The 16375-nt window shown below is 43.2% G+C and overlaps 2 protein-coding genes across 2 annotated transcripts; one reads left to right on the plus strand and one right to left on the minus strand.

Moving 5' to 3' along the window:
* Positions 1–625: 625 nt before the first annotated feature.
* CNIH1 (cornichon family AMPA receptor auxiliary protein 1) lies at positions 626–6880 on the plus strand (the record flags this gene model as incomplete). Its single annotated transcript, XM_010012190.1, has 5 exons — positions 626–662; positions 1219–1287; positions 4411–4523; positions 5456–5599; positions 6363–6880. Coding segments are annotated over 5 exons (391 nt in total), but the record flags the coding sequence as incomplete, so codon positions are not given.
* A 5226-nt stretch (positions 6881–12106) lies between these two features.
* CDKN3 (cyclin-dependent kinase inhibitor 3) lies at positions 12107–15556 on the minus strand (the record flags this gene model as incomplete). Its single annotated transcript, XM_010012202.1, has 4 exons — positions 12107–12193; positions 13446–13549; positions 14417–14448; positions 15334–15556. Coding segments are annotated over 4 exons (446 nt in total), but the record flags the coding sequence as incomplete, so codon positions are not given.
* Between the last annotated feature and the right edge of the window lie 819 nt (positions 15557–16375).

Consider the following 16375-nt stretch of genomic DNA (forward strand, 5'->3'; position numbering starts at 1 on the left):
TCGCAGAGCTGGGGCTGAGGCAGCGCCGGCATCCTTGGCCTGAAGAGGTGGAAATCTGGCAGTGCTGGTCTGCGAATAAGATGGATTTTCGAGTGCTCGTAGGAGATAAACCCGTTTAACAGAATAGTGTTTTAAATGAGTGCACCCTTTTTAAAACAGAGGGGAGATTAAATTATAAATTAAGAAGCAGCTCTTCCTCTGAGGGTGCTGAGGCGCTGGCACAGGGTGCCCAGAGAAGCTGTGGCTGCCCCATCCCTGGCAGTGTTCAAGGCCAGGTTGGACACAGGGGCTTGGAGCAACCTGGTCCAGTGGAAGGTGTCACTGCCCATGACAGGGGGGTGGAAGAGGATGGGCTTTAAAGTCCCTTCCAACCCAAACCATTCTGTGATTCTATGAAAGTGGTTTAGTCTGAAGTCAGTCTGGCTGCTTATTTAACAAAAATAATGAACTAAGTGTTGTGTGTGGTATTTTTTCCGTGCTATACACTGAGACTTAATTTTTAGATTTTTCTTCTTTTTTTTTGAGAGTTTTCTGTCTTAAGCCTGACATGGAGAGAGCTGGGGAATAGGAACCTACCTAGGATCATCTGTGAGATACTTTAGAAGAGGACATAATGTCTGGCAAGACATTTGTTCCATGGACTGGCTTTTGCTGTGTTTCATGCTGCACCTTTGTCTCTTTTTTTAAGACATGAAAAGCTTGAGTCTGTGTGGTTTCCTTATGGATGCACCTTTTGGGCATATATGCAAAGTCAGCATTTCCTTTGACAGTAAAACAAACCATCTATCTGTCTTTAAGATTACTGCTGATTTTTTCCTGGTTAAGGAACCCTGTGTCAGGTTCCTGCTGTCCACCAAGAGAGTCACTGGTGATGTTTAGGGTGGGCACATGGAGCAGGTCTGTGTGAGGGTGTGGGGTTAGAAACTGCAGGAAGGGGTGTTGGGAATTCCTTGCTGGTGGGAGGTAGAAAAGTGGGGTGTGGGCAGAGGTCTTTGAATGCCTGAAGTATCTTCTGCTTTCTCATTTGTATAACCAGTTTCAAACGTGTCTTGCCTGTGTGTTCATGAAGTTAGAACTTGGGAGAAGCTGTGTTCCGCAGTGGAACAGCAGCAGGTGGATGTTGCTGCTCTGTGCCACAACCGTTACTTTCTCATGGTAAAATACATTGTTGCTCCTGGGCTGAAGAATCACAACTGTTTCATTGTTACTTTTTTCTAGATTATAGCATTTGATGAACTGAAGACTGATTACAAGAATCCCATAGACCAATGTAATACACTCAATCCTGTGAGTAGCGTGCTATAAGTTTGGGTTTTTTTAAATAAACATATGCAAGTGCTTGTTTTTGGTGTTATCTCGGTGTAATCAAACTAGGCAATAGAATTGCACCTGCGTTGACAAAACCAAGCTGTTTCATAGAAGTTCTATGGAAACTTCTTTGTCTGATTCTTTACTTTCAAGTTGAATATTCTGACTGTTGTTAATCTGCTGGTGATCTTGTCAGCTGTCATACTAACATTCTTTCAATCTGCTTTCTACGTTTTCGGCACAAAGACAGTTGAAAAGGTCAAAAAGATTAAAAGAGTCAAAATTGCATTAAAGGTGTGTACTGCTTTTCAGTTTAATGTTCTTAATACCACTTCCCTTTCATTTTGTTAGGATCGTTTGTAGTACTATTAAGCTGTTTTGTTTAGTGTGCCTGTTCATCTGCTTGCTCTTTGTTTGTTGAGGTTTAAAACAACTCCATGGATTTCCATATTTTGTGCAAAATGATTTGCTTGCTTACCCAGTGAAGCGGGGAAAACTGTTACATGCCTGTTAGACGTCCTCTTGGTCAGCTGAAGTAACTTCAGATAGACATAACTAGTGTTTTTCAAGATTTACTGAGCTCTGAGATTATAGGAGACTAGTTGTTTTTTAAGCATTGACCAAGTAAATTCTGATCTCGGAGGATTTAGGGGTTGCAGCCCGGTAGGTGTTATCTTCACTTCTTTGTTTTCCATTCCAGGATCAAGGGTGTATCTTGGTGTCTTCTCTTGGATGCAACTCCTGACACTCCTTGATTTATGAAAAGAATTTGAGGCAAACTATCTGCTTGCATCTGTAACAGGCTAATAACAAGAGGGATGCTTGTTAGCGTATCGTTTGATACAGCTGGGGTTTTGTACATTTCTCATGGGTTTTACTTCAGTGTGGTGTGCCCTGGCTGAGGTAGAATATAGGGGCAGCACAGCTGTGTGGCCTGGGTTGTGTTCTGAAGAGTTAAGTAAATTATGCAAATGGAAAATGAATTTGCAGTAGCTGGGGGCAGAAAATGCAAGTGTTAGACATACAGCACATCAGCTGCCAGCGAGTATTGCAGCATGAGAATGGGTGGGGAGGAGAGGAGGTGGCAGGCAGAGGATTGCATCTCGGAGAGTGAGGTTTGCCGCTCGATGGCTGCGCATCTAACAGTTTCCCTTGCTTGGTCTGTTCTACAGTCATTCCTGCAACAGTATGGGGAAAGGCAAATTCTCATTACATTTACGCATTATGATCTTATCGCAACCTCTGAAGTATTATAATGTGCATGTTTAATGCAAATATTAACCTTCTGTTAACCCACGTGCATGTAGTGTTTATTTATATGATAGCTTTGTGAACTGAAAATACTTGCTGTTCTTGTGAAAGTAGAGTAGCCACCAAAAGTGAAGTTAAGATCCAGACTCTGGGATCCAGTAAATGATGCTGGACAAATACACTGAAGTGTTGTTTGCCTCTGCAAAGAATCAAAAATCCTGGTGGGAATGGAGACACCTCAGTGGAAAGATTAGCCCAAAATAGTAACTGCACAGTATGCTGCTGATGCCATCTCTTCCCTGCTCCTGTTGTAGTTGTGTCTCTTCTCAGCAAGGAGATTTCTTCCTCCCTTGTTTCTGAAATAAATATCATGGTAGAATTTGATGTAGTTAATTTTCCTTTAGGGTAGCCAGGGAGCATCAGGTGCAGTGGGTTTGACAGACAGGTATTGTGGTGTGGGAGTAGGCTATAATAAACAAGAGAAAGAAAAAACCTGTTTTGAGATGTGTAGTTAAAATAAACTACAGATTTTCAGACCTGGTAAATCTGCCTCAGCAGGCTGCCAAGTGCATTGTGTTTTGGATACGTAAATGCCAAGTTGTAAATGGTGAGTATACAAAGAAGGATCTGGGTGAAAATATTTACTTGAAACATTTCCTGTGTGACAGTTTCTTTTTGTTGATGTTGATTCAAGTTTGCTTTGTTTGATATCCTTCATTTAGAGAAGCAAAATGTTGTAATAGCAAAGTGAGAATGTCTGTTGGTAGGTTTTAGATTTCTAGGAAGATATTTTGGGGGTTTTAAAGCAGGCTGCTTTGAGAGAATGAGCAAACTGCTAAACCACTGAAACTTCAATGCAGCTACCCTGTGCATTGCGAGTCGTATCACACACAAAGGGGCAGAATGTATTGTGTGAGTGTGCACACTTGTAGACAGTTGAAATCTTTGGGTAGAAGTGGAGTATTTTTCATGAGGAGATGTTTTAGTGTCCTGAGTTGAAGTCAAAAGCGTGCAGATTTCCTTCTTTCTGAACTGCATGGTGAAGGAGTAACCCCTTTCACTCTGGCGTGACTTGTTTTAGAAAAGCTTACTCCTGTGGTGGGTGTGGGCTCCTGCTGGCTCTTTGCATGTGTTTAATCTTTGTATCTCTCCGTATGATTCCTATTAATAGCACTAATACTACCCGGCATTTTGCGCTTTCTGTGATTTCATAGTAAACTGATAATTAGCTCTGTGGGCTTCTGCTGGGAAGCATGATGCTGGAAAGCATGCAGACTGGGGAAAGAAAACGAAGCTGGTCAACAAACTGTATGTGTGTGGCTGCTGTCGCGCCCTCCTCGCGCACTGCAGGCACTGTTACTACCGGTCCTTTACTGGGTGAAGCTCTGCCTGTGGGGCTACATCCCGGCAGTAGTTTGACTTTGAAAAGTGGTGTGTGAGTGAATACCAAAGCAAAGCTGTAAAATAGGGAAAAACAAAACATCTTTTTGCCTATAAACTGTTCTACGGAGCATGTTTCCTACTGATATTTCTCTGTTGCATGAGCAGAAATATCTCTATGATCTCTTCTGTTGTGAAGGTCACGTATAAAGCGCGGAATCTGTTAATGGTGCACTTTAATTAATAGAAGGAATAAAAAACATTGGTCTGAGCATTTAATTTTGTAAATTTTTCTTCATGGTTCATGAATATCATGTGAAAACAGCAAGGCACACACTGCTAGTTGTTGTTTTCACTTTCTGCAATCTTGTTAGCGTTGTTTTTGGTTTTGAATAATATTTTAATAGATTAAACCCCATGCGTTTTTCTTTGAGTAATTGAGACTTCCTAACTCATATTTTTCTTTTCCAGCTCGTACTTCCAGAGTACCTCATCCATGCATTCTTCTGTGTTATGTTTCTCTGTGCAGCAGAGTGGCTTACGCTGGGTCTCAATATGCCTTTGCTGGCTTATCATATTTGGAGGTAATATTGACGAGTCTGGCATCTGTACTCATGTTAACTGTTACTCATTCTCCTGTTGCAGAGCCTCCTGTTCAGTGTTCTGTGTCTTTGGCAAATAAAGATGCTTTCTGGCACGATATTGAGGAAGTTTACGTCTTGGCTATAAGAACCATCACTGCTTTCTCTGTTGTCACTTGTGGGTTTTATTCTCTTGTGCTGTGCAAGAATGGAGTTGCGTTGCGGGTGTGTTGGAGGTAGCTGACGTGTCAGAGGGGTACACTGCTGCAGGTTCACATTGTGGCTTGCAAGCAGAAGTAGCGATCCTGCTTTCCTCCTGCCACTGAGACGGGGGGCAGGGAGATGCAGGAGGGAGCTGATCTGGGTGACATGTAGCCCAGCCAACCAGCTTCTACCGCGCAGCTCTGTCTGCTGGTCTGCTGAGAGGAGGGATTGGAGGGGTGGAGGTAGGACTGTTCCTTTTGCTAGTAGCCTATGCTGAGCTACATTTTCAGGCTCATTTTGTCCTGGTTCATGTGAGTATTCCTTTAGTATGGCAGCCAGCATGTGTTCTGTTAATGAGGGCAGGTTGTTGGTTACACAGGGTTGTATGTTGGTCTCTTTTTCAGCTTCTTCAACCTTTTTATAAGGAATCCCATTTTTCATTTTTTCTAAGTTTGTCTTACTTCCTTTTGGTGTACCAGACTTCAGCATGGTTTAAGGCTGAGGTGAGCTGTCATGGCACTGCCTATGAAAGCTCTTCCATAGGCAGGTTCAGTTGGGAGCTTTGTATTGCTCTTGCAGTTTGCCATCTCCTACACGGAGCTGATGGACTTTGCTGAGGGGTGTGATTCCTTGTCCTGGTTCTGCTATTGCTTGGGGAGGGGGCTGAGGGTGGACAGGAACCAATGTTTCCCATTGCCATCACCACAAAACTAACTGTGCATCACTTTCAGATACATGAGTAGACCTGTGATGAGTGGCCCTGGTCTGTATGATCCTACAACCATCATGAATGCAGATATATTAGCCTATTGCCAGAAAGAAGGATGGTGCAAATTAGCATTCTACCTTCTATCATTTTTTTACTACCTATATGGGTAAGTTGGGTTTTAGCTCTGTCTCCCATCTGATGTTCAATCTGACATTTTGTCTTGTTGCACAAGAGAGATTTTGTATATAGGAACATATGTAGTGCCAACTTCCCTGAAAAAGAATCCACAATCACCATTTATTATGTTTTAAAATACAAGTCTTAATTTGGTCAGAATTACTATTTTGAATCTTTATACTGTGACTGGAGGCTGGAAAGCTTGAAGCTTTTCTCCTTTTAAGCATAGTATAATCCCCTGTGTTTTCATTAAGAAGCTGGAACGGTAATATTTGTAGAATAAGTAGTTACATTGATGTAAATATGATCTTTGTTGAAGTCAGAGGCAGAAGAGTCTTTCTGAGATTTGACAGGGGTGAGAGGCACAAAGGCCAGTGCTGCTGCCTGGTTCTTCCTCTGAGCCAAAACGCAGGTTGTCGTTAGGGTGGTGTGGCATGGAAGCAGCGTGCAGTCCTTCCTCTGGGCATGCTGGGCTTCCTGCAACATGGCTGCAATAGTTCAGGCTTTTGGCACATCAGTGTTGTGATTATACACGCTCCCTGTTAGCGTGTCACTTGCTCTAGTGACACCTGGCTGTTGCATCAGCTTGTGTTGTACTTTATAATGCCCTTCTGATGTGCTTCGTGTAAAGCTTCCAGTTACAATCCATGTACCTCTCAGATCTGTTCCTTAGATATATGATATACATGTATAATTAAATGTATAACACTAATGAAAATGATGCATCCTAATATTTTTATTTTATTTTCCAGCATGATTTATGTTCTGGTGAGCTCTTAAGAAGGCATTCAGCAAGCTTCGTTCCAGTTAAGTGCATGCAAAAGCCACAAAACATGGATTCTTTACAACGAGAACCTCTTACCAAGATTAAATATGGAATCTGGTGATCGCATTTGCATTAGAAAACAATGACCCCTCTTTTTAAAACATTTCCACATTTTATACTTGTGGAAAGACTGTTTTCTTATATTTTACCGGGACACTGAAATGAATGAATTACATGTAAGTTAATACAAAGATTACTGGGTTTGAAAAGTTTTGACTTTGCACTCCACAAGGAACAGCCCTAATCTCCACATAGATATTGGTTACTGACTAGCCTTAGCACGCTAGGGATCTCCTTTAGGCTGGGCTTTGTAGTGGCTCATCTGGACTTGCATATCCCACTCTAACTGTAAATCAGCTGTAGGTGCTGAGGGCTTGGGAAGGACTGGAAGTGCTGTCTGTGTTTTACCTGTAGGCGATGTGGGTCTTAGGAGATTCATGGACATAATTGCAAAAATAGGAGTTCTCTTTTGGTTTATTTTGTTTTTTTTCTTCTACCTGGTTAATCTTTCCCTGTATATGCATGGTTCAGAGAGTTCTGTATTTTCTCCAAACATTAACCTTGCTTTAATCTCGAGTATCTGTCATTGTGATAGAAGTTGAATTGTCCACAAAGGAATGAATTTAAATGATGATGGTTGTTTTTGTTAACGTGTGTGCTGTCTTATTACCAAATGGACAAATCTACAACATTTACTGAGTCCAATGATGAAAATACTCTTTGGGTAACTTTCTGTTCTGGTTTAAACCCAGCCAGTGACTCAGCACCAGGCAACTGCTCGCTCACTTCAGCTTTCCTCCACCCCTGGGCAGGATGGGGAGGAGAATCGAAAGCGGGTAAACCCCACGGGTTCAGATAAGAACAGTCCAGTAACTGAAATAAAATCTAGTGATAATAGAGAGAATACCAACAATAATAAGAAGAAATGAAAGATCAGAAAACAGAAGTGATGCACAATACAATTGCTCAGCCCAACCCGAGCAGTGATTGGTCCCTCCCTGGTAACTCCCCCCAGTTTCTATACTGGGCATGATGTGCTGTGGTATGGAATACCCCTTTGGCTAGTTCTGGGTCAGGTGTCCTGTCTCTGCTCCTTCCTGGCTTCTTATGCGCCTCCTCACTGGAAGAGCATGAGACTGAAACATCCTTGGTTGGGGTAAACACTAAGTGACAACTGAAACATAGGTGTGTTATCAACATTATTCTCAGATTGAAGCCAAAACACAGCACTGCACCAGCTACTAAGAAGAAAATTAACTCTATCTCAGCTGAAACCAGGTCACTTGTGAAATTTCTCTTGAATAATATTACAGACCTTTTCAAAGCAGAAAGTGGGATTGTAAAACTGCCCTGCTGTTCCTTAGTGCAATAATGATAATTAAAAAATGATTCTCAAATTCAGAAACACACACTTTTACCTGGTGCCTTGTTTTGTTTTTAAACAGAACAGCTACTTGCAGTGTTCACCTGTTAGTTTTATGATGGATAATTGCATTACCTTTTAAAAACAGAACACTGAATCGAGTTATGTCTGGAAAAGGAAAGCTCTGCTTTCCTGCTTTTTGTTGTTCCTGGGTCTGCAGATAAAAGGTACCTGGGGTGGGGGGTAAGATGTTTCAGGTAAACTGATAATACTGCATTGTAAACTGTGACTGCAAACAGCTGCTGAATTTAGGAGTAATAATTAGGAATCTGTTTCATTTACCTGTGCTGGAGAATAATGAATAGTTGCCCAGTTTTAGTAAAACTTTTTTTATAAACTGTGTATTTGTTCACTGTGGGTGTCTTGGATGTTGGGTTCAGTAACAGCTGTATAAATGGCTGCACCGGGTTCAGCCAGAAATTCGGATACTCCAATGCTGGTGTGTTGGACAGCAGCAATGGCAGAGGGAAAAGAATGTGAAACAGGGCAGGTTCTGAGTATCTCCGCCTGAGCAGTGAGAGAATGTATTTGGATATGTTACAGATGTCCTGAGCTACAGGTTCAGCATCTTCAACAGCCCTTGAACAGCTTTTCTTCCGTTAATTCAGTTGCTTTTTTGAGCACTTTCATAACCCGCTATGGAAGATAGCCCGAGAGGCAGTGAGTTCTGCAATGGAATTACTCTCTATGTAGAAAATACTTGTTTAAAAGTTCTGCTGCACTTCATCTGGTGCCCCTAAGCTCTTATTTTGTTAAAACATATTGAAAATTTCCCCCTTGCCACCTTATTTATGCCGGGCATGATTGAATACACCTTCTTCACATCATCTGTCCAAGCGGAGAAGCCCATTTAACCTCTTTTCTATTGGAATTCCTTCTGCAGCTTTGTTAAACTATCCTTTCTCCTCTGCAGATTTTCCGTTTCTAAGCTGTTGTCATCACACAAAGTGTGGCTGCCCAGGGAATTGCAGTGGCAATTTCCTCCTTGCTGCTTCTGAATTCCTCTCCTTTTACTATAATGTACTGGGGGTATGAGAATTCAAGCTGTGATAACTTCAAACTTTCTTTCTTAAAAATAGACACCTGGCACCTTATTACTACATATATAAAATTGTTTTTCTCACATGTGTTTCCTGGTTGCATTTATTGACTCTTAGCTTCCCAGGCCATCCCTGCTCAAGCATTCAATGTGACAACGTGTTTTATTTTCCCAGCTGTCCCAAAACATTTGTGCCAGTCACAGGCTTTAATGCCAGGGCCAGTGTTTTCTGTGCCTCCTCATTCCCATTCCTGAATACTTTTCTATCAGTTTTTAGTTGATGAGGATTTTCCTCCTTATGAATCATAATTTGAGTTTTCAGCAGAATAATTTTTGAAAGGCTTTTTGGAAACCTGGGAATATTGTTCCTGCTGGATCACGCTTACTCTGCTGCTTAGCTTCTTAAGAGACGGCTGTAATGCAGCAGCAAAACTGGTTAATCCCTTCTTACGTTCATATCTTTACTAATCTGTTACAGAAATGAGATTGACTGGCTCATAACCCCTTGGCTGCCTCTCATTCCCTTGGTACTGGGCTGCTGTAAGCCAAGTTAGGCTCCACAGTAAGAGATGTAGGATGTACTGCATCCAGCTGGTAGCTTCTGAACCCCCCTCCATCTGTGGAGGCTTTGCCCAGGAATATTTATCATAGTGCTTGCAACACTTGCACTGTCTCAGTGATGACCGGCTTCCCACACCTAATATAAAAGTGTCTGTGAGTATTCCTGAACATGGAAATTCAAGAGGTGGGAATGGCACAGCAGTTTGGCAGCACAGTTCTGCTGGTGAACCTGAATTCACCATTAACCCCAGGAGCAAAATGCTTATTTGGAGCCTGCCCTGCCCACTGTGGGTCAATACAGGAGAACTGAGGAATTTCACTTGACACTTTAAAGTGTCAAAACATCACAGGGAAAGGTCAGAAATGCAAGTTAGGAGTTAAAAAGTCCCATGAGAACGCAGCGTGATGGTGGGGCCTTAGAACGCACAGTTTTGGAACTGGTCTCTGTACACTTTCTTTAAAAAAGCTTAGTGTCTACCAGCACCCCTGAGCTGCTGGGTGGTATGAACATGGTCCTCTACCTGGTGCCTCACTTGCGAAAGCCCCTGGTACATGTGGAGACCCACGCACGCTGTGCAACTGGAGTACCGGCTGTTTTGCGTCCAAACTGTGGACCTGATGATAATTCATCTCTGGAGTTCCAGGAGGTGAAAGATTATGGAGAAAATGAAGCACATTTCTCTCTCTCAGTAATTTTCCTGCTAAGCTGTCTTAAAAGGCATATGATAGATACCTACTGTCTGAAAACCGTCAGTTGCAAGGATCAGGCACTGAGGAAGGGACAGACACTTTCCCTGTGTTCCTTCGTGTGCTGGGAGCAATGTTGGGGAAGGAACAACTCACATTTACATCAAAGTATTTCCTGTGATTCCATGCTGTGGAAACTGGAAGAGTTCCTGTTGTCTGCTTCAGGGGTGGAGAAGGGAATGGCAGTAAAAGCCAATTAAATATCATCTGCAGAAACTGCGTTTAAGCATGTGTTCCAAGTGTCTGGGGTCAAATACTAATGGAGGTTTTGAAGTTAGCAGCGAGATCTGCTTCAACTCACAGCCACTGGTGCTGTGGTAGAGTCTCATGGCACAAGTTCTGACTTGAAAAGTTACCAAAACTCTACCCAAATACACCGTGAATGCTTGAGTTGCTATAGCAATAGGGAAGTGCTGGCTGCAGGTTTGGGGAGCACAGGAAGGTGCTGGTGTGGGGCAGGTAACCAGCTGGTCTCCTGAAGCACTCAGCAGGGAAAAAGGCACTACAATTAACTGTGGGGAAACAGGAGGACAGTTGGGATGCTGACACACCACTGAGAGCAGCCACACAGTGACTTCAGCCCATAGGCAACAGTTCCTCGACACTGCTGGTTTGTCTAATAGCGGAAGACACTCTGTTTCCTGGAGTCAAAACTTACGTCATAGGGCACCAGAGGATGCCTGGGCACTGAAGCAGATGCTTGTCACTTCCTCAGGATGGGACACAACTAATCTAAACGTTTTCTTCAGCAGTTTGTTTATCTTCCCTGGTCTTTATGAGTGGAGATAGTTAAAGAGGAGGGATGTGGATTGTTACAGGCATCCTTCTGTGAGGCTCTCTTCAGCCCACAGCTGACTATTTACTTTCTCTAGCATCAGTATGCAGAAATGCTGTATCACAAACTCACCCACACAGCTATGGGGCAGCAGCTCTTCCTACCACATTCATGTAAAACCCCACCCACTTGGTTTGTCACAGATCTCCAGTATAAAACCTCCTTTGGGAATGAGGGGTCTCATTCCTAAGTAGCGCTGAACACACCAAGAGCAGAACTGTAATGTTTCAGAATGAGCTCTTACTAGTTCAGAGGAGCAAGCACTCCAGCAGGATACTTTTCATATTTGACTTTCCTTTGGTTTAAAGCTAGAGCCAAGGGATTTTTTTTTTGTACAGCCCCTGGGATGTAACTTTCCTCTAGTTACATTATCCCAGTATAACACTCTTACAAAGGCAGCAGAGGAGGAGTTACCCTTCACCTCCCATCCTTTTCCCTCCACGCTGGAGTAGAAGCCAGCCTATCAGCACTGGAAGTCTGCACTTAGCTGTGAGGAGATACAGGCTATTGTTTCCTTGCAGATCCTGCCTTCAGATCCAATTGCTTGTACCAATTCTCACACTATGCGAAGTAGAGATGAAGTCAAACCAAAATGTAGTTGCTACTTTGCCAGCCCAGCCTCTCTTCTGCTTTGTAAGTACACCAAAGCAGCCCTTTGGAGCTCAACATGAGAAGTCAGACTACTGGTTCAATGGCAGCAGACACACGTGCAGTTGGTACCAAATGATGTTAAATGTGAAGTAGACATTGTAAAAGAGTCGCTATTATATTACAAAGAAGCTCACGAGGCATGCAGGCCACCAGCAGAACAGCAATGAACACAAATACACTTCCATGTGTTTTTAAGGCTGTGCATATTAAAGACTACTAAATAGAGGAAGATGCTGTGTGTCCTATAGGATTTCCTTCCCCCGCACCCCAAAGCTTTACACAGATTTGGAAGCAAGCAGCTGTGTCATACAGGCAGTACCCATGAGGAAATTGTAAAGGTCAGGAGTGAGGTGTCTTACCCAGGTGTCTGCCTGCCTCAGCCATGTAGACACAGACACACCACACCGGTATTAGTTACCGCGACACCGATCTTGGTGTTGTGTTCTTTGTCACCAGGTGTGCAGCCAGCTTCTCTCGGAAGTCATGGAGGTAATTGTATTGCTGAAAAAGCACAACCAGATTTGCAGTGAGTGCTCAGAAGAGGCAGTACCCATCTTAAAAAGCCGTTTGATACCCCAGGATGAAAACTGCACCCTCTAGTCCATTTATTTGTTCTTCTTGTGCTTACTCCAAATCCCCTGGTATTTTTCACCATCAGACAGGGGTTATGTGGATATTGGCTTGGATCCTGTGGTTCCTCATAAGGGCCACAAATGAGCTCAAGGTAACACAAACCATGGACCTCATAGGCAGGAGTTTCATGTCAGAATTCAAAGCTGCTTTACTTGGGTCACCAAGAATATCACTCTCTCCATGAGTCCTTGATGTGGAACACAGCTAGTATCATGCACAACAGTTTGTAGTAAGAGTTCTTGGGTCAACTCATACATCATACGGAGTATTAATATGCTCAAAAAAGGTATGAGCTCAAAGTGAAATAAAACCACTGCTCAGCAGAGGCTGAAGGACAGATCATCAAACCCAAGTGTCTGTGAGGGCTTCTTTTCAGTCAAGGACACAAGCTGCCCCCCATTTGCCTCTTGGGTTGTGGAATACTGCTTTTCAACAGGTAGTTTAAACAAGATTTGCCTTCCAGAAAGGCTTAGAGCTAACAGAGACAGTCTTTAGGCAAGTCTTCCTCCTCAGAAACTACTACCCTGTAAACTTTTGAGCTGTCATATCCTCTTTCCTGTACACAGAACAGTTAAGAGCATAACATGTAGGACTCCTATCAACAGAAAAATGTATAGAGTAGCTGAAAATCCCACCAAAAGTAGTAAATCCCATTGTGCTCAGTAACTTAGGCCTCTGTCCATGTAGGTTTCACCACTAATGCTAGGGATATTTCCTAAAAGACCGCCAGTAGATTGATGTGATCACTACAGAAGATGAACATGGCTGGGTTAGGAAGGTGAACAAAACCAAGGCAGAAAAAAATCAAGCAGGTATCCAAGTTGTTAGTAGAATGTGAGCAACAGAGAAAGAGACAACAGCTGAGTTATGAGCGGGGGTCAGGAGAAAGCAGAAAGTTACTAATGATAGTGAAGAGCAGACAGGGAGAACAGCTGGTGAATTCAGCAGGGGCAGAACGAGACAGAATCAGCATGGAAGCAGAAAGCTAGAAGCAACTGAACCCTGGAGAGCAGCAGGGGCACCAGCTGTGGAGTATCTTGGAAAGACAGAGGGATCCCTTTGTGGAGGACTGTGTGAGTTTTCATTTCAGCACATGCATTACCTGCTCTAATTTCATTACCTTGATGGTCTGTATCGCCCCAGACCCTCTCAGGTTTCTGAGGCTGTCGATCACTTGCTGAGGTGCCAGAGCATCCGAAAGCTGAAGCAGGAGACATGCAGCTACTGTAAGAGAAAGGTACAGACACACACATGCTACTGAGCACCTCCCACTGGACACTGCACCACTTCTGCACGGTAATTGCTTTGTTCCATGAAAACCACTCCAGCAAAACTCAGCCTTGTCACAACAGGGTCACATCTGTAGGATCTTTTGCTGAATGCTGTTTCTTGACACTGGCCCTGTTCACCTGCTACTCCCGCCTAAACCTTCAGGCTTTGGAAATGGGTGAAAACCCTCTCACTGTTTCCCCCCTGCTTTTCTAGCAGCATTTGGGATGCAAATTCTAGGCTTTTCAAGAATCACAGCACACGCAGTTAATTCCCCTTTGTGTCTTCTGGCCACCTTTACTTTTTTGGTAGTATCATCACCCCTTCCTCACACAAGAAATAATGTCCCTAAAATATTTGGGGGAAACATTGCACTGAGGAAAGATGCAGAGGAATAGGTTCATCTCCTTTTCTTGAGGAGAAGTTCAGGGAGAAGTGCAATCCCATCAGTCAGAGAAAAGTAAAATTTGCAGTGAAAATGGAGAGTCAGAAAATATGAGAGAACTTTCCATCAGCCTCACTGAAAGACTGACCCTGCCTGACCCTCCTCACGTACAAACTCAGGTCTATAGTATGAAATACTTACGTCACTCATCCCAACGAGTTTCTATACAGGCAGCTAATGTTACTACCATTTGACAACACCTTTCACAAAAAAATGAGCCAAAATATATTAACTAGCCTGCTACCTGTAGCTAGTTTGCACTGTAACCACAGGTAAGCTTCAAGCAGAATTTGGCTCCTTTAGACAGAGCTGTCTCACGAGAATGGGTTTGTAAGATGGGTTAGTCAGGCATTGAGAGGGGAAAGACAACTGCTTACTGAGACATGAGCGTCCAAGGCCACCGTAACAGCTGAAAGAGAAGAACACATTTGGTTGTAACAAGCTGTAGTACACTGCAACACCCAGAGACCCCGTAATATATAAATTCATAGACAATTCTTGCCTCAATATAATCAAAAGGAGAAGTGGTGCAAAAAAGTCAGAATAAGAATTTCTACAGAAATACCTACAAGGCTATCTCCATTTATTCTTCAAACCTTCCTTAAGTAGTGTTTTTCTAGAGAAACCATGATTTTAACATTCCCCTTCATTGATGGTAATAGTCCTAATGGCACAGGAGGACAGAAAACAGCATGGACACCCTCAATTTTCTTCCATTCCTACTCCACATTAAAGCTTGGATGATAGCTGTGAGCAGGGTCCTGCATGAGCAGGGAGCCCAAGGACTCAATGGATATCTGTGTGAGAGCTGCCAGCAGGGTCATTCATGCAACTTGGAAAGCTCTTCCCCTCTACCCCGAGTTCAGCCATAGGTGTCTGAAGAAACAGCTTTAAACCAGTTTTATGCAATTTAAGAGTGAATTTTTGCGCTGCTGGAACCCACAAAGTCCCTGTTAAATAGCCCAGGGGTGTGGTAGCCTCTGAAACAGCTGCTTTAGTTTACAACTGTTGTATCCAGCTCATATCCAACTAGACTTGCAGCAACAAGACACATGGTGCAATCCAACACACACTTTGAAGGGCTTGCTGCACAGAGTAAGGGGAAATTCAAATCTTAGAAAGGACAAAATAGCTCCAAAAGGGTGCATGAGGAGAAACAGGCAGTTTTTCACACCTTGAACTAACCGTAAAGAATGAAACTGTTTGACAGGATTGTTTCAGCTGGTCACGCATCTAGAGAGAAGCTGGTATCTTTTACTGAACGTGGGGTGAAAGAGAGGCAACCAGAACCTACTGTATGATTGTTTTCCGGTTACTTTCCAGGCAGCTTCTGAGCTCCTCCAGGATTTTACAGCAGTTTGCAATGTCAGGAGCGTCCCCATCAGGAATAGGATAGTGGTGCACACAGATCCCATGCTGGTGGTAGGCATCTATTAGGTTGGGTACTCGGTATTTTAAGAGCTCTCCTCTGGTACAGAGCACAAATATATCCTGGGTTCCACAGCTCTTTAGTTCTTCTGCAAACAGATTAAGGCACTTGCAAATAAACAAAAGCCTGTCAAGCTTAAGGATAAATAGATAAGCTACTTGGTACTGATTTTCTCGTTTAATCTTTGAGGTTCAGCCAAAAGGAGTCAGCAACTTTGCTTTGAGTAAGATTTACTTCTGAGTCTCTCCCACATTTGCTTTCAGGTAAGCCATGACAGGAATTTTCTCAGTTCAGAGCGAGTCTTGAGACAAGCCTTATTAAAAGGCATTTTGGTACTTAGAACAGTCTGTTACTGCTGTTAGCTTAACCATGATTCTGTCCCATCTCCAGCTGTGACTGTGTCCAAACACTGTGGGGTTTTGAATCATAGAATCACAGAATGGTTTGTGCTGGAAGGCTCTTAAAGTTCACCCAGTTCCACCCCCACTCCCCCCCGCCATGGGCAGGAGCACCCTCCACTAGAGCAGGTTGCTCCAAGCCACTGTGTCCAACCTGGCCTTGAACACTGCCAGGGATGGGGCAGCCACAGCTTCTCTGGGCAGCCAGCGCCTCAGCACCCTCACCGGGAAGAACTTCTTCCTTATACCTAATCTAAATCTCTCCTCTTTCAGTTTAAAGCCATTACCCTTTGTCCTATCACTATATGCCTTTGTCAAAAGTCCCTCTCCAGATTTCTTATAGGCCCTTTTTAGGTATTAGAGGGCTGCTATTTTTGTTTTGCTATTAGTTTCTGCTCTTCTAGTGTCTATAGATGAATATTCAGCACAAATCTTTACATAATTTCATCTTTTCTATCCCAATCTCACTTTTCTCTGGGAAAAAGTGTCCTGGGTTCAGCTACAGCAGT

This window comes from Nestor notabilis, unplaced genomic scaffold (genome assembly GCF_000696875.1).
Source record: "Nestor notabilis isolate BGI_N333 unplaced genomic scaffold, ASM69687v1 scaffold17280, whole genome shotgun sequence".
Taxonomy (NCBI): Eukaryota; Metazoa; Chordata; class Aves; order Psittaciformes; family Psittacidae; genus Nestor; species Nestor notabilis.